At 40.9% G+C, this 24,619-nt stretch overlaps 1 protein-coding gene across 4 annotated transcripts in view; it reads left to right on the top strand.

The window, feature by feature from the left end:
- LOC121182120 (transcription factor SOX-6-like) overlaps positions 1-24,619 on the top strand; it is a 104,747-nt gene that overhangs the window by 48,724 nt on the left and 31,404 nt on the right. For all 4 annotated transcript variants that reach the window (XM_041038465.1, XM_041038464.1, XM_041038467.1 and 1 more), the window contains exons 5-7: positions 7,877-7,966; positions 17,398-17,570; positions 19,471-19,539. In XM_041038465.1, coding sequence (XP_040894399.1) covers positions 7,877-7,966; positions 17,398-17,570; positions 19,471-19,539 — 332 coding nt within the window. The remainder of the gene's footprint in view (positions 1-7,876; positions 7,967-17,397; positions 17,571-19,470; positions 19,540-24,619) is intronic.

Genomic DNA, 24,619 nt, shown 5'->3' on the forward strand with positions numbered 1-24,619 from the left:
CAAATATTTCACAGAATGGATTCTCTATGTATTAAAAAAACATACAAAACATGTTTTTATAGAGAAAGGTCATTTCTATTCATCAACAGACTATTTACGTTTGCTTTATTTTAACAAAAAAAAAGCCCTGAAAAATGCAAGAGGAGAAAAAAAGAAATAAAATATTAGAGCCCCATCATTAATCAGTGAATAGATATTTTATTTTAAATTAATTAAATTCAAAGTGAATTGACCTTGTTGCTGGGTGCATCATATGCCCAAGGTACAGTGCACTTTTTAAAGCTCGTCAGTCACTGTTGCTTGATTGTTCTCCACCTCTCACACGAAGAACTGAGGTGGAGATGTTGGAAAATATCTGAAAAATGTTGAGGCTTTTTATTTTTTCTTAAAAAAAGTGATAGTTGAGAAGTGAAATCAGTCAGTAATAAGATGTGCCATCTGTCGAAGTGTTGACTTAGTTAGAGCACCCTCATCAAGTCCTTATCTTACTTTCAGTGTTTTTTTGTTTTTTTTTAACTCTGTGCCTTTCCTCGGTGGACGAGCTTCCACCCTGTGGTTTCCTAACATTCAGGCTGCAGTGGTTGTTGGTATCAGCGCTGTAATGCGGGGCAGGCCTTACCTCTCAGGCTGCACAGCAGGGATCAACAACCAGGCTTTTCTAGCATTAAACTCACACCTTCAGTAGAAACACTATCCTTTGTCTAATTCAGGGCTGCAGGGCTTCACCCCGCGCCTTTGGCAGCACGGCCACATTATATCACATAAAGTACTTTACACTGCTGGGAGCAAGTACTTTATGAGTATTTTTAGCATGGGTGGCCCTTAGTGGGAATCAAAGCTTCAGCCATGCAATGTTGAGGCTTGTCTTAATTCTACAAGCAGCAGGTGAAGTAAAATACAGTAATTGCTTTTTTTGTGCTTTAAAGGGCAAAGGTCATAGCTTAAATACCAAGTAAACTGACTGTAAACCCAAAAATGGTTTTAACTGAAGATAGTATTTTCCCCAGAGGAATTACAGTTCACTCTATTTTGAATCAACTTCAGAGCATCACCTGTCAAATTTGTCAAAATTATGGCTGCAGGACATGCATGAAGCAAGATAACATGTGGCTCCTACAAGTGGCCTGCTCTGTCAGGACAGACTGGCCAAAGTGTTGGGCAGGAAAAGCAAAAGAATGTGTGTATGTGTGTGTGTGAATGGGGTCATAGATGAATAGAGGGTTACACAAGGCTACTGTCTCTCAGAAACCCACCTTCCCCCCAGCCAGGAGGGTCGGCTGCTCTCAGGCCATGTTCTGTGACAAGAGAGTCTGGGTGTCATCTGACAGATGAAAATAGTGTGTGTGAAATGGACACCGTGCTAACACGCAGCCAGGCTAACCACTCTGCAGTTTAATGGTTTTACAACACTGAGCGAGCAGTGCTAGGCCATTGAAAGTGTGTATGTGTGATGTGATGTGTGTGTGTGTGTGTGTGTGTGTGCGTTATAATCCCTCTCTGTGCAATTAAACGTCTCAGCAGTGTAGCGGTATTCTTTAATCAGAGTGTGTGGTGTGCATGTATGTTCTTCAGAGTGCAACAGTGTTCTCACATCAGTGTGTGTGTGTGTGTGTTTCCTCCTCCTGGCTGGCCTGTCTTCTCATGTTTGGACATATGTTGAGTTTTATTTCACTGAGACATCAATCCTGCTGGCCAGCTGTTAGGACAGCTGCTCTCTCTGTGCCTCTCTTGCTCTGTTTCTCTCTTTCACTCTCGCTCTCACTTTATCTCGCTAAATCTTTCTCTCTGTTTGCCCGTTTCTGTCAGTCTGCCTCTCCCTCTCATCCTTTTTCTCTTTAAATCAGACTTTCTATCCTTCTATCCTGTCTTTTTTCTGTCAGTTTACTATTTATCGTTTTGTCTTTTCACACTCCATACATTTCTTTCTTTCTTTCTTTTTTCCTTCCCCTCTCTCTGATGCTGTGGGGTTTGCTGCTGAAGTCTCACCACTGACATAAATTTGGAAGTGCAAAGTGTAGCTGTCAGCTTCCATTTGCACACATTCAGTTGGGAAGTGAAGACACGAAATGGTTTTTTCAGCCGTGTGTGTGTTAACACAAACATCAGGCACCCACTGGAACATTGGCCTTTGTTATTTTTAACATTAACTAATTTTTCAGATTAATGTTTTTTTCTCTTTACCTTGGCGTTCGACTGCAGACTCTAGAGTTCCTGAGCTCTGGCACACTACGTTGTATGTGTGTGTGAGAGAGTGAAAGAGACGCTATGTTTCCAACCAAATGTCAAGTGAGTTATAAGGAAACTTTTGAAATGTCATCAAATATAAAACAGGTTAAAAAAAAAAAAGGCAAATAAACTGGCTTCTTGAATGTAGACCTACTGCGTGTCAGAGGACAAATGGAGAGTTTCTCACAAGAATTGTTTTTGTTCTTTTGCATATTTACATGATGTTCATATTTCATGCCTTCACCTGATGTCAAACAGAAAAATATATCTAGCTAATGACCATACAACCACAGTTGAGACTTGTCTTTTCATTACATATGAGAAACACCATGTCTGATATTTCAGAGAAGGTGTGATGACATTTTCAGACACTCTTCAGCAGCTCAGTGACATGAAACCAAGCTTTCCAGAAAATGTGTCCAAGACAAGAAGCGCGTCCCCTGTAAAGAAGTGTAATAACATTACACTGTATACCGCAATAGAGTAGCAGAAGAAGTGGGTGAATTATCTTGGGGATTCTGGAAGTAATGCTCAGAGTGTGTTAAGTGATTGACAACTGGGGCACTTTGAGGAGTTGGCTGGGCATCAGTTTCTCCCAGTTAATCCATCAAAAAGTCAAAGGTACAAGCCTTTGCAAATAAAAACATTAAAAAAAAGTTAAAATAATAGTTCAAAATTTTATTGTGCTTGTAATTATCGTACAGACCTGAGAGTGGTTTCAGCCTTTTCATTTGGCAAGTAAATGAGCTTATTTCCCAAAATGTAAAACTGTTCCTTTAACTCCAACTCTTGCTACCTCTCAATATTTTGGTGAGAAACATCTGTGTGCATCACTAACAAGCAGGGACGTCACTAGGATTTGGAAACGGGGGGGCTTGGCCACTTTTGGGGGGAGCTATTTATAACTGTCAGGAAAAACTGCAAATATAACAGTAATTTATTCAGTATGAATATCCCTGTTAATTTCCATAAAATGCTGTCTGTATCGCAGATGATTGTCAGATCACCTTAGCAGCAGAGACCTGTCGCCCTCTCTCTCACTCTTCCTGTCATCTGGCTCTAACTCAGTCAGTGTCTGGATGTGGAGAGGGGTGGTGGACTGATTATTATTTATTGTGCTATTCTTTTCCATTGATGATAATGATAACAGCCAGTGAAGGAGCTTGGCGCTCTGTTTTTAGAGCAAACACCACTGACAGTTACACTAGCCATTAGGCTAGGCAAGCACAGAATGTTAAATTGGTAACATGATGGCTGATGGCCAGGTTTTATTTGTCAGAACAGGGAGGATACTTTGGTTTATTACTGACAAGGGACTCTGTGCTGTTGAAAGTTAACTAATTACTACCTCCAGCAACGATGACTTACTTCCTTCTTTAGAAACCTCTGAATTTCCATTTTGTTGCAGTGGCGCGCATTTTAATCATAACAAACGTCTACACGTTACTACCATCACTACCGTACACTCTGTGCAACGTACCAGTGAAAGGTAATAGTGAAAACGTGGAATGGATTTTTATTAATACGGGCATCTTCTCGGTGATTAGACAGAACGTATTTGACTTGCTGAAGCAGCGCATTGCCTTGATTTCCTGTTCAAGGGAGCAGCAAAACATGGACTGGATTATTGTTAATATTGGCTTTCTCTCAATGAAAAAGCAGATTGGATTGGCGCTCTCTGTGTTGCTCGGAATTTACACTGAATTGATAGAAACAACCAGAAATATGGTTGTTAACTATTCTTGACTCCCCCCAGATTGTTTGGGGGGACTTAAGGACATTTTAAGGGGGCTCAAGACCCCCCAAAATGGGCCTAACGACGTCCATGCTAACAAGAACAGGAAGGTAAAGATTATGCTTACACAGAAACCTGCTAAAACATTCAGCAATTTAATTGTTGGCCACTATGGCAACAAACATCTCCATAACATCTCAATGCCTGTTGTGGCATTGAGACACATCAGCCGAACCAAAGTGCTGAAAAAACCATGATTTGATCAAGTAAAGATGAATGAAGTTAAGATAAGTAAAGCTGGTGGCCATAATATAAATCTTGTTACCAAAAGTACCTACAGTATCCAGGAGACTCCTAAGATTATATGAAGACTTCATTAAAACTAAATGTTGACATGGTCCTGTACTACAGCTTTGCTCTGCTTAGGACATTTTTAGTGAAAATTGATTCCATGAGAAGCTTTTATAGACACAGAAACAGAACGAGTGACAGACAGAAAGGAAAATGCAAGAGACTCAGTCTGAGTGGGAGCCTGTGGCACTGTGTTGTTCTTGGCAGTGACTGTTTGGGAGTGTTGATGCTTGCCTGCCACACACACACACACACACACACACACACACACACACACACACACACACACACACACACACACACACACACACACAGAGTAAGTTGCCTGTGGCTCATGTAAAACACCCAAAACACTGTCTCTTGGCAGGTTGGTGTGGGGACAGGTGATAAAAGTGTGTTTACTCCAAACACTCGCCAGCTCCCTCGCTGCCTCGGCACTGATTTACTGCAACTCGCTCTCTTTATCCACTTCTTATCTCCTCCACCTTCCTTCTGTCTCTCACTTCATTTTATTGCTCACTCTTCCTTTCTCCCTGTCTCTCCTTCCCGTCTTTCCCTTCTAGTGTTTAAACTGTCGGGTTTATAACCAATTAGAAACTGATCTCTGGGTTAGGGGTTAGGAAAACTTTTAAGTCCAATAACTCTGGTAGCATTTTTTTTGTTGAGGAGAATAAACCAGGTGATTGATAAGATACTGCTGGCTTCAGCATTTTAAAAGAATAGAAATAAAACACTGTGCCATCAGTATCTATTGGTTTGGTATCAGTATTTGTACATCTTTTGAACTTACTTTGGGTTTTGCAGGGGGCTTTCTCTTTTATTATCTTTTTCTCTTATTTCCCTTCTTCCTCACTTTTCTAACCCCCCTCTCTCACATTCTTCCATTGTACCTTATAAAACCACATACTCATGGAAGATGAAACAAGCATCTTCATCATCTTACTCCTCAGCTCGCCTACCACATTGTTTCCTCTCGCCTTTCATAGGTTTCTTCCGCTTCCTTTCTTTCATCCACTCTTCCTTCACTCCTCACCCCCTTCCTCCTCCCTCTCCCTGCTCTTCTTCAACTCATCCATCTTCAGCATTTCTCCTTCACTTGATAAAGGAGCCGGTGTTCGGACAGCGAGGAATTTTTATCCACCCTCCAATCTAAACAGCACTTGATCCCTGAGTCAGTCGCGGGGACAGATAGAGACCCATCTAGGGTAAAACATCTCCCTCTCATCTTCTCTCATCCCTCTCTTCTTCTCCTCTTCCTCTTCCCCTTCCCCATTTACATCTTGCCCCTCCCATCCCCCACTGTCTCCTCGTCTGATCTGTTTATTGGGACGGGGGGTATAAATTGTGCATCAGAGTACACACACAGTTGACTTATGCAGATGTATCTTGTAGTTACAGGTTGTATTTTCCTCCCTAAGTGCTCCCATAAATTGTGCTCCCTAATTTTGTTTTATTCGAGGCCTGCTGAACGAGCCCACTTTAGGTCTTGTGATGAGGAAAAAAAGCCTCTCATCCTGGCCCCCATCCTCCAGCCCTCCCCCCTTACAGGCTGTAAATATCACCCATTGAACCAAATGTACACAAATGCATATCCAGTGGAGCCACTTGTCCAGTAAATCTGTGAAAAATCGGGTGGATTCCATTTTCCTGAGGGTAGGGAAATTGTATTAATTACCTTATTTTACTGCAATGTAGGCCATCTGTCTGGAAATACCCGTTGTTTTTTCCCCCCCAAATATAGGAAATGAACATCAGAAATTACTGTAGTTTTTAAGTTGTTTCTTTGTGTTGCAGCTGCCTACTCCCTCCCTGTCTGCCATTGCCTCCCCCCGCCCCTTTTGTTTACATTGATCCCACGTGATCTGTATGGCTGCATTAGCTTATTTACAACAATCATAATCCGACTGTAAACATGCAAGGCTTTAATGGACTCAATGAGGAAGTTGTGCTCGGCGGGTGGACGGCATCTCATGACCACACAATGGGCCCATACGCACAAACTAAACATTAAGCCATTCACAATAGGCCATGTGCCCTTATGAATGCCTATAGCGCCTTTTGTCAGGATAAAGGCACCACAAATGAGCTATTGTCTGACTTAACCATTCTAAATCAGGCAAGACCTCAGGGGCCTGTTTTCCACACTGAGCCCAAGAATGTCTCCTTTTTTTGTATGTGTGTGTTTTTTTTTTGACGTCCTTGGTGACTGAGGCTTCGGCATTGGGCCCTGCGTGACCGTGACACCATCTGTGGTGTGTCCGCTGGCACGAAAACCAGAGTATACACACAAACTTGAGCAGTTGAAGCAGTGGATGAACATGTACAGTATATACCAGGGAGCAGTTTCACTTGCAGACACACTCAGTCAGGTAGCTGCTGGATACCTGAAAGTGGTGGAAGGGTTGGCATCACCTGCCAACCCTGTTTCCTAGAAATTATATTCAGATACAATTAAAAAGTTTTCCCAGTCATGTTGAGGTAGAAACATATTCTATATATATTATGTTCAGAGTCTTTGAATGAATGAATGAATGAATGAACCACTATGTTTATTAATGACAGCAGAGTTGCCAGTAGGTGATTTGGTTAGATGGTGGTCGGACCCGAATTAGCATCCACAGTTCTGTGTGTGGTTAGGTTTGGTGTAGGCAACAAAAGCACTTGGGCTGAGATTAAGGAAAGATTGTGGTTTTGGTTAAATGTAAATAAACATGTTGCATCTGAAGTTACTGTAAACTTTGTCTATATTAAACCAGACCACAAGATTTCACTAACCTTAACCAAGAGCTGGAAGTATTTAAATATAACCGTGAAAAAGTACAATATTTCTGTCTGAAATTGAGTGAAATGGAGCATAGAAAGGAAAAATGTAACTCGTAAAGTAAATGTATTTAGTCATAGTTCTGTGTCTCTGTTCGTGCGTCTGCTTTCCGCCTGGTGAAGAATTGAAAAGTTCCCATTGTTTAAGTAAAGTTCACAGTAGGACTTCAACTGAACAAATGAGACCTTATGAATCTTATGAGACCACATGTCTCTGATGTCTATTATCCTGAGGCTACGAGACACATTGTGAGAAAGAAGACAGCCACAAATAAGACCCCGTGTCAAAACAATGCAGACATTCTCATTTGGTCAGCTGGATGGCTGCTGCATTTCTTTTTTTCTTTTTCTGAGGAGGCGGAGAAGGGGGACGAAATGGTTCCTTGTCCTTATTTTTATAACTGTAACAATTCACAGGGATTGGTTTGTTCTCTTGTTCCCGGTATCTGTGTCTCAGTTTATGTTTGTGGGAAACGCTGAATATCTTTAGTTGCCTTTAAGGACCTCTTCAACCAGTTTTATCTCAACAGATGGTACATGCATTTTTTTAAAATACAAGCAAACAAAAATCTTTATGATATTGTTAAATTGTTTACAAATCTGAATAACTGTCATTTCAAAAATGTGGTACTGATAAAGTTGGGCTTATTGTGGTTGATGCTGAGTGTCATGGACATCAGCAACTATCAAATCCTTGATGGATCTGTAGGGAAAGCTGTGTAAAACCAATTTGTCTTTTTGTAGAACCGTCTTGCATGGAGAGGCTCCTGTCCAAGGACTGGAAGGAACGCGTCGACCGCCTGAACGCCAATGAACTGCTGGGGGAGGTCAAAGGTAAGAGTCGGGGAGAAAACACCCATTTAAGGCCAGCATCCACATGTACAACTACAACCAAAACTACATTCACTTTCACTCCAACAGAGTGCCAAGTATGCCAAGGAAAGAAAGAAAGAAAGAATTTACTGTAAAAAAATATTATTTTACAGTAAGTCATACATTTCTGAAACAGATCCTCAGCATCTGAGGATCCTCTCCTTATTCTATCTGGTTGACTCAAAAATGAACATCATCGTTATAAAACAAGCAAATGGTATGTGCACATAAAAGGACACGGTTTTGCAAAACCAAATTCAAGGGTAAGAAACGGTCAAATATGCTGTAATTCTCTCCTCCATGTGTATACTTTCAGCATGTTTCTGCATATGAAAGCAAAAGAGTAAACGGTTTCCAGGCCTACCTGTCACTGTAGAAAGAGCAGTGAAGGTTGCTTTAAACAGTCCAGGTTGTAATTGTAACTTTGATTAAAGGGTGTGTATGAGCGGAGAGGCGGCACATGCTCCAATATTTTTGTCTGCATCAGCAAATAGTGTTTATGAAGCTATAAATCGCACCAAGGCAAATGTATTCTTGACCTGTTCTGGTATTCAAAAGTGAAAATAGCAGCATTGTCGGGGGGTAGGGGTCTAATGTTAAAATCTCAGTCAGCGGCTGCAGCAGGAGGGACAAGTGGAGAGGGAATGCGATGCATGCCATCCTTTGAAAGTAAAGAAGGCCACCATTTTTAATGACATGTCCAAAAACTGCCTTTTTTTCTGTCTTATTCTCTTGATTGTATTCTCTTTGCTAGAACGGATAGAGAATGCTTGTTAAGAACTGGAACAAAATGTCTTGTTTAGAAGCTGATCAGGGTTAAGTTTAGGCTGACGTAATGGGTGTGGTGATTACATGATAAATACTACAGCAAAACACTGATATTTTAAACTCACGTTGAGGGTAACTGGTGAATAATGAACATCTCATTTCCATTTTCCGTCAATGCTTTTTTTAATTCTGTAGTGGACAAATATTCTAAATAGTCCTTGTTATTGTAAAGTAATGTTGTCTTCTTAACGTGGTGGATACGTGAGGATATCAAATTGGAATTTAGTTAAACTGATCTGCTCTTGTTAGAACTTGTTTTTTTATTTTTTTGCAGTGAACATTTTAAAATAAAAATGACATTCATAAACAATGAGCCTCAGGCGGTGATGCTCACTGGCGAGTCAGTGAAGAGAAAGAGAGAACAGTGTCTGTTTGATATCCCTCTCAATGCCTGAAATGTCATGTTCATGTTTTTATAACCATGACTAAGTATATGACGTAGTATCTGGATGAACTTACACCTGCTGAATGAAAGATCAATACATACAACTAAAATGCAACCAACTTTTGAAAACTGACAGATTTACTTAGAGGCGTGCTTTCTGTCCCTCGAGCTGCAGTGAATTCTGTTGTGTGTGTCTTAACGTTAGCTGCTAACGGCTCTGCAGTCGAGCTGGTCTCAGTGAGAGAAACCGTTTGTGATCGTCTCCTGTTGAAATGGAAAGCATTTCCTCTGTGGAAAGTGGAAAAAAGGGACTACAGAGAACCTTCTACGGCAGAACAGCACTGACATTGACTTTCACTCCAGGACAGAGATCCGACTCTCTCTCTCTCTCTCTCTCTCTCTCTCTCTCTCTCTCTCTCTCTCTCTCTCTTCATACTGACACCCTCCATCTGCATGCACACACACACACATATGCATACTTAAACACTGTTTTCAAAGCATCACCAGGCTGTTACATAGCCGTTCACTTATTAAGGCCGTCTGAATTAGTGTACCAGACAAGTACAGGAAGTAAGTATTATTAGACTGTCAAGGTCCACTTGTATAGAATTTTATTGTTGATTGGGATATCTGATTGAAATTCCAGGTCAAGTGTTGATTGCTCTTATATTTAGACACTGTACGTATTTTACATGAAGCCATAGACTTAAAAATGAAGAACCTTAAGTTCATCCTGCTGACCTCTGTCTCTCAATACTTTCTTTTATTTTTTTCATTAAACTTTTTTACTGTAAATTAAAAGTGCAAGGTCGTTCTGTTTTCAACTTACATTTAGTTTGCAGCGAGACTGTTTATGTCTTACTGCTGGAGGTTTTATGTTTATTTTTTTTTATCAGCTCAGGAAAAATTGTTTCTCAGGTTATTAGCAGCTCTCTTCACTCGCTTACAGAGGTCAAGTAATTTCTTGTCCTCTATGAACATTTATTTGTCCATCAAAGCTGTGTATAAATGTTGATTTATTCCTGATCAGCACTTAGATCATTGATCATATAATACACAAGTTAGCTGAAAAAAAAGTACGAAGCAAACTTTATCAGGGCTCTGACTTTTCTGTCTGATTAAGAGGAAAAGGAAGAAAAACAAAAGCAGTGCTTAAAAGGAAAAAATGTGGTCTAGGGCACTTGTTGCCCTGAGTCGAGCCTTTCAAGAAGTACTTGTTTTCAAGTGCTGTATAGATTTAGTCTGCCACTGGGAGTGGCAGACCATGTGTGGAGGCAACCCTGTCTACTAGAAATTATATACATCTAAATAGCAAAAGCAAATATGTTTTGAGGGAAACATAATGCAGACCATATTATACAACAAGCTATAACAAAAACAAACTTTGTTTATAACAAAATTGTAAACAAACAACAATTAAATATTCATTAGTTTTATGACAAAATATCTAAAATTTCAATACAATATCCATTTGAGGTGACCACAGCATTATTCCATTTTTTATGGTTATGTTCTGACATTGGCAGATTGTGGTCTCCTCTGGTACAGAAAAAGTCTACAGTGACTTAAGATATAACCTGTTTAGTGACATTAAAGCAAAACCACAATTTTTCCTTAACCCATAACCAAGGTATTTTTGTTGCCTGAACCTAACCACAGACAAGAGTCTGGACTTGAAGCCTGGACTCTAGAGTCTGAGTCCAGCACTTTGTTCTCCCACCATCCCCTCTGAACACCACCCTGTGACTCTGGTGTGGTAGATAAATGCAGCTCTTCATTCACTTAAAAAAAAAAAAAAAACATTCTTCTGAACATAATCCAGCCAGCAATTAGGTTTGTCACCACAATGTAATTGGGAAATCAATTTAGTAATATATAAATGTAATTTCTCGGAGACACAGGGTTGGAGGAAGGGACAAGGAATCCTGAACTGACTTGCTGCCTGAGAGGAATGGACAAGAAAGTTCTGATGAAAATACAAATTAATTCTGACCACATTTAATGGACAATAACAGCAAACATGATACGGTCACATTTTACTGGCTCCCCTATGTCTGAAAACAACATTTTTATTGTTGTAAATAGTAGCTTCACATATCTGTTTTCCAATGCGTGTAATTCAATATTTAAAAGTCTTTTTTTGTTTGTGTGACAGAAACCCTTTTATGACATCCCCAAACAAGACTAATATTAAACCTAATATTAAAAGATAAATAAAAAATTAAATTAAACCTCAGAAAGGTGTGTTCACTAACCAGTGAACAGGTTCCCCTGAAAATCACAGAAACATCCCACATTTATTATTTTATTTGTCTACATCAGTCAATGGGTTGAGGGTTTCAAAGTGTGTATACATCAGGCCAGAACTCATGATTTACCCTCACGATCTCTGTGATGTACTCATGGACTCTGGTCTCACCACAGTGCATAGACTACATCACCCAACCACCTCACAGTTACACCTCCCAACCGTCTGGTGCTTCTTTTAAACCCAGCCTGAATAATCTGCAAGGGTAGATTTGGAATTACATTAACCTTATTGTGATATCTCTAGAAACCTGTTTGGCAATCCCAATAATTGTCTCCACTCATCTTCTGCAAAGGTGATGCCCAAGTCCCTTTCCCACGGTATTTTCAGAGCTATGGTGGTCTTGTAAACAGATTTGTTTATAAGCATAGAATTACAGTGGGAAGCACCGTGTCCTCTACCTCTGCGACACGCAAATTCTCCCTAATGAGGTCCAAGCTCTGGGGAGGAGTACGTGTAGAGCCAAAAGTACCGACAGGGAGATGTCTTAGTTGGAGATAACACCAAATTTGATCATTGGCTAAATTGAACTGCACAACAAGATTGTCAAATGATTTAAGGACGCTGTTATTCACCCACTCCCTCCACTTAACCGGGGATTTGATAACAAGGAGTTTGGGATTGTCTCATGTACCAGAAGAAAAACTTAAGCATGGTTTGATTTGGAATATATGAGATACATTCCTCCAGATTCCCTGTTAGTGAGAAATGATGGGGTGCCTTTTATGACTTCTTTAAATACATTTTGACTGAGGTTCAGAATAAGCAACCAGACCTAAGACAACAGCATGCCTGTCCTATACATAAAGCTGGAATGTGCAGTATATCAGTTTCTTGTGTGTTAGTTGAAGACACTAATAAACATTCATAAATATAGCATGTACCAAGACATGCATGCACATAAAGGATCACACACACACACACACACACACACACATTCACGCACACAGAGATGTCTCTGTTCGTCCAGCTGTGTCCTGACCAAAGAAACGCTCTGATTGAATTGAAGCATCAAAGTCTTCTATTTCCTGATGGCTGAAATGAAGCCTGTTCTAGCTGACCTAAATACACAAACTCAACTACTGCTCTGTGTGTCCACACACAACAACCTGAACCTATTTGTTCAGTCGCAGTTATTTTTAGGGTGAAGAAAACCGATGACCTTTTTTTTTTTTTGCACTGAAATTTTCATATGTATTTAAACTCTTACTCATCCTGGGAAGGTTTGTAAGTACACATGCATTCAAGAATGTCCTGTTTCATACACAAAGTGTTGCACTCACACACATCTGGGTGTAGGCCCAGAATGACTACACTCTTCTACGTCAGCCCTCTGTGCAGCTCCAACAGCGCAGCTGTGGGAACCAGGTGACATTATAACATTTTAGTTTAGTTTAGTGATTATTTCCCAACTTTATGATGATGTTTTTTCGCTGTCAGGAGTTAAAGCCCTGTTGCCAGCAATGTGTTTTTAATCATGTTGGGCAGAAGGTGACAGCAAGTTTTTTTCTTTATTGCAACATTCTTGATAAAATCTAGATGCATAAAAAAGTGAGTTTTATTCATAAGAAGAGAATTTTGAAAGAGCTGGTAAAACATTTTAGATGGTATTATGTAAATATTGCAGGAGGATACATGATTGATATAACAGAGTACCACCAACTCCTATGTAACTCAAACAACAAATTACATAAATCTAATCTAAATTTGCAGTATGTTATGTTCACACACATTGTTAAGGATTTTTGGCATAACGCATTTACACCAGATATAAAGATAAAATAAAGATGAAAACATGATGAATTTGTAGAAATAAAACAAAAAGAAGATTCAAAAACAGCCTCTACAAGATCATCAAGCATTCTAAAAAACTTTTACAGCAGCTAATATCAAACTTCCCAAAACTACAGCGCACTACTACCAAACAAGAAGGTGCTGGATGCAGAAAAGAACAGATGGAAAGAAAATGTCTGACTCTACTGTCAGATGTAGGAGCTGACACATCTGGCAGCAATAATCACAGTGACATTGAAGAGTCACTTAAATCAGGCATCTTACCCACTGCAGCTGTGCATTTCCATGTATATGCCTCTGACTAGCTGGAGAAGTGAGCTGTTTGTGTACAGTTAACCAGGATTTAACCTGATCCTGGTTAAATCTTTGTACCCTGCAGCCCAGAGGAGATCATGACACTTGTTCTGACAAAATTTCGAGACCGTGTTTGTCTTGGGGCCTGTGGGCTGATGGGAAGGCGAGTGTCAGTGTTTGTTGTGGTGTGACAGTGAGGAGAGGGTGTTTAGTCATCCAGAGGAATGGAGGGAGTTTGGCGCACAGTCGGCATTGTGGAACATGATGGTTTGGCAGAAGCACAGGGCAGCCAAAGCCATAAACATGTTAGTCTGAGGTGCGATAATATGAGTATGTGATGGTTTGTGTATTTTCATGTGTGGTTTTTGTGCTCAAGTGTGTGTCACTAGGTACTTTTTTTTGTGTGTGTGTAAAGGGAAGTGGCTGAGACAAACATTTGTCGTAAATTGTGTGACTCCACTATCAGAAATTAATGTATAATTGAATATACTTCATAACTGATGAACAATCATATCTTTATTCATAACTTAATAACTAAATAAGCATTAGAAATGTTAATGATTGCCACATTCACATACAAATAAAGTATGCAAGCAAATTTATAAATACAAACTGATGATTTTAAAAAAAGAAATAAATAAATAAACCAGTGTAATGCATAATGAAAAGAAAAGCAAAATCCAAGCAAAAAAGAAAAAAAAAACAAACAAAATACAAATGTGGGGTTTTAAAAAAAATACAGTCTATAATTTCATACATGTATGAATGGGATTAAGGTGCAGCAAAACACTGATTTGCACTTTCCAAGTACATTTTCTGCTCTAACTTGTGATATCAATGCATATAAAAAAAATTAAACAGTATTGAAAAGCAGGATTTGAATCCCACAAAGAAAAAAAAAATTCCCATAAATGAAAACATTGTGTGATCAGGCAGTAACAACTCAACAAACACCTCATGCAAAAGTAACCATGCTCCAGTCCTGGTTCAGAGACAGATCATCCCGATCATCCAAACACACTGAGAAAACCGTTAATGGCTTTCTGTTTTGGCTGGTGCCCTCAGCAGGTGTCGGGAATAATCCTGATGGATGGAAAACGGAAAACGTCTGAGATGATTATTGGTGCCAGAAGCACTGAAGGAACGCAAGGCGACGCGTTTGGAATGCACAACCCATAATCCACAAAGATGAATCATGACGCTGTAATCGCAGTTGTTGCGATTACACAATAGGCCTTACTTCACTGCAAGGAATGTAGGGAAATAGGAAGAAGTCTGTGTGTTTGTATGTGTGTGTATTCTGAGATCTGACAGGATTATAAAGTGTCCATCAGTGTTGCAAGAGTAAATTGGCCAAAGAGACTTAGGGAGGGGTGAAAAAAGGGGGAAAAAAGAGAACAAGGAGGAAAAGAGTGGTGATAAGATGAAATGGGAAGACAGAGGGGAGGAGGTGATGAAGAGTGAAAAGGGGAGGAAATGGGAAGAAGTGATTGAGAGAGTAGATGAAAAAAGAGGGGAGGAGAGGCAAAAGAGGAGAGGTGACGAGGGGAACGAAGAAGGGAAGATAGATGAGTGAGCAAAGAGAATAGAGGAGATGAAAGTAGGGTGGAGGGGATGAGGGTGAAGAGAGAAGGGAAGGGAGGAGAGAAGAGAGGAGAAGACAGGACAATAAAGAGAGGAAACATGAAGCAAATGAGGAGAGGAGAGGAGGAATCAAGAGAACAGAAAGGAAAAACAAGAAAAGCAGAGGAGGAAAGGAATAAGGAGAGGAGGGCAGAGGAGAGGAGAAACCATGGGGAGAATCTGAACTTGGAAGAAGAGTAACTGATGGGGAGGTCGTTTGGGGAAAAAACCCAAAAAACAAAGAATGAAATCATGAAAAAAGAGACAAGAAGAGGAGAATGTTGCCTTTGATACAGGGGTGCTGAGGGGTAACTTCTGTGTGTGTGTGTGTGTGTGTGTGTGTGTGTGTGTGTGTGTGTGTGTGTGTGTGTGTGTGTGTGAAGGGTGGGGGGGGCAGTCTAGGGTACAATAGGGGCCTGACAGGACTACAATGGAGACTCTGTTAGTATGCAGGTAGTGTTGGGGCCACCCTGCAATCTCCCTACATGGCCCCAGGGCAAGACCTTACACACAGAAAACACATGTGCACACGCACGCACACACACATATTCAAGAGCAAGAACTTCTAAACAAGAAAAACTTTAGTTTGGAAGTGTGCGAGTTTGTGTCCCGCACAAGAACATACACACACACAAACAAGAAGAACTTGGGTGTGTGTTCGTAACCAGTCGCACAAGAAGAGCACTGTTTCACACACACCGACAAAGAACTTCACAACAAGCTGTCCATGAGTGGTATACACGGACTTAACAGAAAGAATCAGATGCACAACAACAACAGTAGCTTCAAGAGATGTTGTGAGAGAAATTAATTATCCTTTCTTTCTTTGCTGGCAGCTCTAAACGATAGAAACCAGTGACTTCAAAATGGATTCAGGGCAAAGGGACATAGAGTTTCCAATGTCCAGACATCTGCAGCTAAAATTTAAACCTAAATGTAACTCAAGGTGCTAACCATCATCCCTGAAATTCACTTGAATTTCAAAAGCAACATGCCTTCTTGTCTGGGCCATGATCAGCTTGTTATGTGGTCGACTTGCAACATGGACAGAAGTAAGAACACATGGTTCCATTTTCCAACCACAAGCAGCAACGTAAGATTGTTTAAGCATTTTAACATCAGATCAAGAAGAGCACTGAAGTCATGCTGACTGACCACTGCCACCTCATCATCCACCTTATGTGTTTTTTGTTATTCTTTATTTAACTAAAACTTAATGTTCATGTACGTATTGAGGGCACTTAGTTCTCCTGGCAGAGTTCCACCATGGTGAGAGAACAGGGGGAAGATTTTTAAAAACAAAGAAGTGTAAAGAGCATGGAGGTAATTCAATCTGACGCTGATACCAATCTAACAACCACAGTTACAAAATCCAGTTTACAACTAAATACACAGCACGACGATCAAAGGCTCATAACATACTGGAGTTCTTAATGAAATTATGTGAGGTGACGAGGGTGAAAAAGTAAAAGTGACTGTATATTTCAAAGAAGGTGTATACTGAGCATAAATTAACAGTTAACCTATTTAGCTGGCCTTGAAATACAAGGAGAATGCTGCCATTATTATCGCTGCCTGTTGTGATACCTTTGATGTAATCTAGTCAGCTACAGTATCTAAAAGGAGTATTACCGGTGTTGGCTCTGTCTTACTGACTAAAACCTCCCAAGAATGTCTGAATCATAAACCTGACAAAAGACTGTGACACCTGCTTATTTTCAAAAGTTAAGTCAAACTGATTTTATTGTTCTTGGGAGCAGACACTAAGTGATAAACACAGATGGCATGTAGAGACAAGACAGAAGATAATAAGTAGAAAGATGTAACTACAAGCCAGGTGATTTATGGGCATTTGGGAATGAGGGTTTTTTATTTGTGTTGGCTAAACACATGAGAATATTTCTTTCTTTCTGGTTTGTGCAGGCATTTGTTGAGGTTGCGTTGGTATGGGGATTTTGTATGAATGAAAAAGTTCCAAGGTAACATTGCAATCACGGTCCTCTAAGTAACACCTTGAACATCACCACAGCTGATGACTATGCTTGTCATTCATTATTGTTTTATCATCAAATATGCCTTTTATTTTTAAAAACATCCAGTGCTACGTGACTTATCATGTCATCAGCGTCGAATTATAACACTCCCCAATCTCCTGTCCAGGTACGCCAGAGTCTCTGGAGGCGAAGGAGCGCCAGCTTTCCACCATGATCGGTCAGCTGATCAATCTGAGAGAGCAGCTCCTCGCCGCCCATGACGAGCAGAAAAAGATGGCCGCTTCACAGCTGGAGAAGCAGAGACAACAGATGGAGCTCGCCAGGCAGCAGCAGGAGCAGGTAGGGAGGGCTGGAGGATGTGAGTGTTTGTGAATGTGTTGGGCGGCGTTGGTAAATGTTGTCTTATCTGAAGTAGTTGTATAAAGAGAAAGAAAGAGCGTAGGTAGCATATGTATAGGAGCCTTATAGACTGACAAGCCTTATAGCAGATGTATGTAGTCTGAGTGAAGTGGGTTTTTTGTGCATTTCTATGTAGTGTGATTGTACAAACAGTAGTAGTATAGAGTGGCTAAGGAAATAGGAGCCATGTGTGAGTGACAGAGGTGCTAAAGTTAGTTTCTCATAAGATGAAGAGGTGAAGATACCATAGTAGTTCATAATTCCTTTCCTTTAGGTTTGATAACATTTTACTCACTAACTTTATTGCTGAGATTTGGGGATACAATACTCATTAAAAGTGACAAATGTATTGAGACAAAAATAAAGACCAAGGCCAAGCCAAATAAGTGTATGTGTAAATGTGTTTTTGTGTGTGTGTGTGTAGAAAAAGTTACTGTCTTCAGGTGTCAGACAGAGATAAGAAAAAAACAGCATGTGACAGAGAAAGAGAGAGAGAGCCTAAGCAGAGAGGTGTTTAGGTGAGCTGCTCTTTGTTCTCGCTCTTTGCCGACACGTTACTGTAGGTTGGCATACGACAGGCCCTGTTTGGACAAGTCCACACCTCCCATCACAACACATTCCACCTTTCACAGCTTCACAAAGGAACTGGGAAGATGGAGAGAGTGAAAAGAAAGACAGATTCCAATATCAGCCAGTCATTTCGCTGTTGAGACTTGATAGGATAATGCCCTACAGACAAACCCTGAGAAATCTGCCTTTAATGAAATATGACATGTGTGCAAATGGGGCGCCGCCTCCCATTCAGCACCCTGTAATTACATTTCAGAATAAATATACTAAATGACTCCTCAAGAAAGAGGCAGCTGCTTTACTTTTCTGGTTCAGAGTGGGCAGGATCAAAAAGTTGACGTGCTGCCCCTTTAAGGATTTTAACTTCACATGACTGGCCGGTCACAGCTGCCCGTCACTGGATGTGACTCAACACTTGATGACTTAAGACAATCTCAAATAAAAAAAAACAGAAGATGAAATAACTATGATCCCCGTTTCCTGTTGATGAGTGTTGATGGGTGTATGTGTAGAGGGGGGAGGCGGGGGCAGAGGCACGCTGAATGTTGTTGGTTGTCCTGGTAAACATGTCAATCTCACAGATGAACTGTCGGCGAAGAGATTTGTACAGGAACTTTCTATGCAGCTGACTGCATGAAGTAGCTGTACCATCCGTCACACTGGACTGAGGCCCTTTGAGATAACAATCTGAGGCCAAACAAGACACGTGACTCACTGCCACTGTTGTACCTCCTTTCTGATTTACTGTACTGCATTCAAGGAATTTTTGACCTCATTGGCAGCCTTCAGCACCAGAGCCTGAGCTGCACTTTACCTGCTGCATTTGGAGGTCAAAGATATCCTGATTATCACCTTGAACGGAGCATGAACGCTAACTTTTTTTCTCCAAGTCAATTTTTTTCTTTTCAATGGCTATTGAGCATTTTTCCTTTAGCTGATGAAGTGTTTTCACCTTCCGTTCTAGTCTTTCTTGCTCTCATTCAGTTTCAAAAACTCACAGTTTCTAGGTTTTGGGTTTTTTTTTTTTTTTTTTTTTTACCAATGTTCACCAAAGGTTACCCAGTTTTTAAAAAGAAGCAGATTAGGTTGGAATCCAGAAGTTGTTTCATGGAGCAATAACATGCCGCTCACCACGGATCAGCAAGGTTTATAAAAGCAAAGCATTAACTCTGTCAGCACAGTGTAAGAAAACAACAGACACAAACGCAAACTGCCACATTAAAAAACTTGTTAACTGTCATTTTCTCTCCATCCCACTGTGTGTGTACAGATCGCCAGACAACAGCAGCAGCTCCTGCAGCAGCAGCAAAAGATTAACATTCTCCAGCAACAGATCCAGGTTAGTAGGCAGACACACACACACTCACAAATACAAACACACTTATTTTGTACATGCCATGCATTTGTGAGTTGACGACTCCTGCCCTCTGCAAACTCCCCTAATTTCTTCCCCATCTTCCCTGATCTTTTCCTCCTGGATGCTCTAAGAGTCTGTTTTCTTCATCTTCCTCCTCCATTATTATTGAGTTGTGTGATTGGAAAACTGTAATAATGAGAGGTTGTGACCTTTTTTTAAATGTTTTGCCTGCTATTGAAATCTATGAGAGTTACACCACAACAGTCTTGCATTCATACGAAGGCATGCAGATACACACACACACACACACAACAACAACAACAACACACAACAATGACCCAGTAATTGCCCTGGTTATGGCTGAATCATTTACTTTTGCATTGATCACTTAGCGGTCGATGTCACAGCCTCCTGTGGGCTTCCTCCTACTCTTTCTCTTTCTCCAGTTGTCTATTTATCAACATGTTTCCTCTCTTCGTCCTAGCATTCACTCCTCTATCTGCTTCGATCAAATGCTTTCTTTTGCCTCTTACGCACACTTTTTCCTCTCATCCCCTCAGTGGCTTGTTTCTAATTTACTCCATTACATTAATATGAAAAAACAATATGTACTTAATGAGAAAAAGGATAACTTAAACAATATATGTCTTTCCCTGATAGACAAATGCAGATTAAAAAAAATCCCTTGCTGTTTCATATCTGCAACTTTCTTTTATAAGTTTCCTTTTTTTCTCGTTCCCTCGTTCCCACATCTGTTCCACTGAACCACCTGATGCACTGAGATTCATGATCCATGCACTGTATATACATACATACTCACCAAGAAATTACCACCAGCTGTGAGCCAAATGCTGGTAAATTTGCAGACTGTAGCTGATAGCCATGTGGAAAGTTAGCCAGTTTGTATTGCATGGGTTTATTTTTATAAGCTGCTGAATTGCTGCTGAATTAAACCATCTTGTGAGACAATCTGAATGCATTTGCCGCTGTGACTGGTTCAGTCTCATCCCATACCCAGTTCATCTCCCATTAATCCCAAGCTTTGGATCTCCCCTTGCTCCGGAGGTGCAATGTAGTTAAGGGCTTGTTTTTTCCCCCCTCTTGTTCTTCTTTTTTTTTTTTTTATGAGGCCCCACCCTTGGATCTTAATAAAGCTCGGATTGGACTTCATTAGGCCTCTGAGCCCCAGGGGGGGAGCAAGACCATAAAAACCAGCTCTTACTAGGATCCTCTTCCACGCTGTGAAGCATGGATACTGTGTCATACTTGGTTTTGAGGATGAAGGGCTATGCAGAAAATCCTCTTCAGAGCAGCATGTTATCATGTAGAGCTTCAGAAGAATCTGCTGTAAATTCAGGTGAAACCTATTCCACTGTGTCTCTCACACTTGTTGGATTTAGTTTTAAATTGCTAGAACTACTTAAAAATCTGCTGTCTTGTTAAGGTACAGAAATGAAAGGGACCAACACAAAGAATTTGTTTTCACTGAAAAGTTGCTAAATATTATATGCATCACAGCTGGGTGTGTGCAAACTTCTAGTTATTTAAGTTATTTCTTAAAACAATAGCATTTTTTTTGGGCAAACAAACCCAGCTTAGTAAGGAGCATATGGTCTATCTACAGTACTGAGGTTTAGAATTATTATGGCTAAGCTCCAGGGCTTAGTCACTGGGGTACGGGCTGTTTACGCTGTGTCGGATGTGTGTTGGCCTTAAACACACAGGCAGCACTGCACCGATCTGTTTCCACTTATCAAATCCAGACCTGAGCTCCTCTCAGGCCAATACTCTGAGGAGCTGACCAAATGCTACTGTTTCAGCTGAAAAGAATAGGCCTTAGTGTGGTAAAACCATTTTTTAGAAGTGGCAGTTATTGTTCACATCTTAATTTGAAACACTAAATGTTGTCCAGATGGCAAAAATATGAAACCAAGAAAATGTTTTTGCTGGAAAAGTGGAATAGTTGCCTGTGATGTGCAATATTTGGCATGTACATGCTATCTGTTGCATCATCACGGCAAATAAAGTTAACCAACCTTCAGTGATTAAATGGCATAAATTTTATGACTCATTATCATGTCTTCTGAAAGTTTTACAGATTAGCATTGATATGTGAGAAACAGAGTCTTATCTGTGTCTGATTTATGAATGGAGGCCACGTAAAGCCAGTGGGATGCTGTTTTTAGCTCCTTTTTCCATTTCTGCCTCACGTCGTTCCTTCTTTCCTTTCTGCCCGTGGACGGTGTCAGCGTGTTTGTCATCGGGTGCAGTTCAGTGCTGTTGGGGGGAGCGTAGTTCAAAGTGACACAGGTTTCCTGTCATGTGGTTTTAAATGGTGTGGAGAGCCAGCGGGGGATGTCCATGGGTTAAAGAAACGCTTCCGAAGGCCCCATTCTGATAAATATTGTTACACACACACATAGAGGCACACATGCACACAAGAAACGTGAAGAAACAACAGATGTTCATACATAAAATGTGTATACATGCATGCAAGCACACACATACAAACAATATAACAGGCATCTGATATTAACTAAACGTAGAGACAGTTTAATGCATAAATACCACACAAGTGGGCAGTTTGTTTATATTCCCCTTACACACACATACAGAAAAAAAAAACACACACATGCACACATGTGCACAAATGCACATTTAAGCAAACACACATACTCATACTCATACACACACACACACACACACACACACACACACACACAGTGGTGGTGGTGGGTCCTTTGTGTGCCGTAGGCAGAGCAGCCCAGCCCAGCCTGGTGGCTGACAGGCATGTGTCTTTGTTAAGTCAGTTCCTATAATGGCTCTCATATGTGGCCCATTTCCTTCAGGCCCACAAAGGCACAGGCCCTAACCGCACCGCCCGGGCCCTAGCTAACGGGCTAATTAATGACTGCAAAGCCGCACTCCTCCTCCTCCTCCTCCCTCTCTCTGTTCTTCATTTATAACTCCTCTGTCTCCTCCTTCGCCTGCCCTCCTCTTTTCCCTTTGAGTCCTTGTCCCCCGAGTGTTTTCTCATTGTTTTTATTTTTCAGTATTATGTTCCTCTGTGGATGGTGCAGTCAACAGCCTATTCCATAATTACAGTATGCTGCCCCCTGTTGAAACACCATTAGCTGGCTGTTTTTGTTGTTTATGTTGTGACAAATTAAAGTAAATGTAGGCTCTGACCAGCATGCTTAATCTGAGCTTTTGACACAGAGCTGGCAGTGTGTGACAGTAAAATGAGTTTCAGATGACTCCTATTTATGTGTCATGATAGATTCAGAATCCCTGAAGTCTTGCAGATAAACTACTTTGACGTCCTCTCCTCTGTAAATTCCTTGTTTTAACAGTGTTTGTTTCATCACAATGTAAAGCAAAGACTCAAACTTTTCTCAAATAAAGCGCTGGCGTTAGGTGAGGTTCTGACTGGTTGGGGTTGCTGAACCTGCGTTAAAACAAACAGGCACAAACAATAATCCACTCACACACAAATACATATACGCACAGATGCACACTCACACACATGCATAAGAACTAATGGAGCACACAAAATGGCCGTTAGATAGACAGGCAGCTCCTACATCAGCAGATACAGCTTCAGACACAATGACTCGGAAAACCATGGAAGGCCCATAACGTCGATTGGACTCAGCAGCTATGGAGAATGGCTGACACTTGACTTTACAATGGCCCTCACTCCAGTGTATTAACTTGTGTGTTAGCCTATGGTAAATGGTGTAAGCATAGTGGAATACTGTGTGCTTCAATTAAAACCACCTCTATTGTCTTCACTGTGCTCATGTGGGCGTAGCAAGATGGCGAAAAAACAAACTGAGAAAAGTATTTATTGGAAGGTATGTTGTGTTCTTAAAGCTGCATCAAACAAATTCTGGCCACAAGGAGGCAGAGAGACACTAAAACAAGCTAAAAGACTTCAGCCCTGATAGCATTATCATTACAACTCCTGAGTTACATACTGTCTTCAGTAGCTATTTGTTATATTATATCACCTCATTGCTGTTTCAAGATAAGTAGGTACAGCAGGAAGAAAATGAACCGTGAGTGGACAACTTTGATGAACACTGAAACTGTGAACTACCAAAAGCCTGCAGGGGCAAACAGTGCAGCAGCCTAAACAATCCCCCGACACTCTTAAAGGGTCGGCACAGTAAGGTTCATGCCAAAATTAATGTTTCTGTGCAGAGATGACTTGTCGGTGTAGAAAGTGTAACTCGTACCACAATGTTTTTTGTCCAAATATTTGATTGCTGATTCTTTGTTTTTTCTTGGCTATAGAGAGGAACAAAACTTTATTTACCTGTATGAACAAGCAGATTGTTACCTCAAGTGAAGTGATGGACAAAATCAAGGGACACACTCATTCACATCTACATGTGTTCATACCTGTCAACTGCACAACCAGACATTTCTTTCTTTGCCCTCTCGACACACCACATACGTACTCATTGCCCCCTAACCCTGCTGCCCGTACACAAGACGACCATTAATTCTGAGTGTGTGTCTGCGCGTGTACACATGTTCCTTGTGCCTAGGTGTGTATGTCAATGTGTCTGGTGGGCAGTTAGAGGAAGGGGGCCTTGTGTTTTCTTAGGGGCTGAGCAGAGCGGGGGCCCCCACAGCACCACCTTACCCAGTCCATTCATCCAATGTACCCCCCCTCCCCTCGGTAAAAGGAGATCTTTGTGTGTTTGCGCTAGTGAAGCAGCCCCAGTCAGTCCCAGTGTTCCCAGAGGAATACAATGAATGGGAGTATTTTGTCCCACTCTATAACCTCCACCCCCCCACCTCTCTCTTCTTCTTCTTCTTCTTTTTTTTTTAGCCCTTCGGACGCACAGACTCGTCTTTCTTCTCTCTTCATTCTCTTTTCTGCGTGTCACAAGACGAAAGGACACTTGTCTGTGTGTGTGTATGGGAATGCCCCAAAAAGTACCCTGAACTGCCAGTGTGCGTTTGTGTGCGTGTTTGTTAGCGTGTGTGTGAGTGTGTGTGTGATGAGGGCCTCCCAAACTATCTGGCTTTTTTTTTGGAGGATGACCTA

Source organism: Toxotes jaculatrix, chromosome 5, assembly GCF_017976425.1.
Source record: "Toxotes jaculatrix isolate fToxJac2 chromosome 5, fToxJac2.pri, whole genome shotgun sequence".
Classification (NCBI taxonomy): Eukaryota; Metazoa; Chordata; class Actinopteri; family Toxotidae; genus Toxotes; species Toxotes jaculatrix.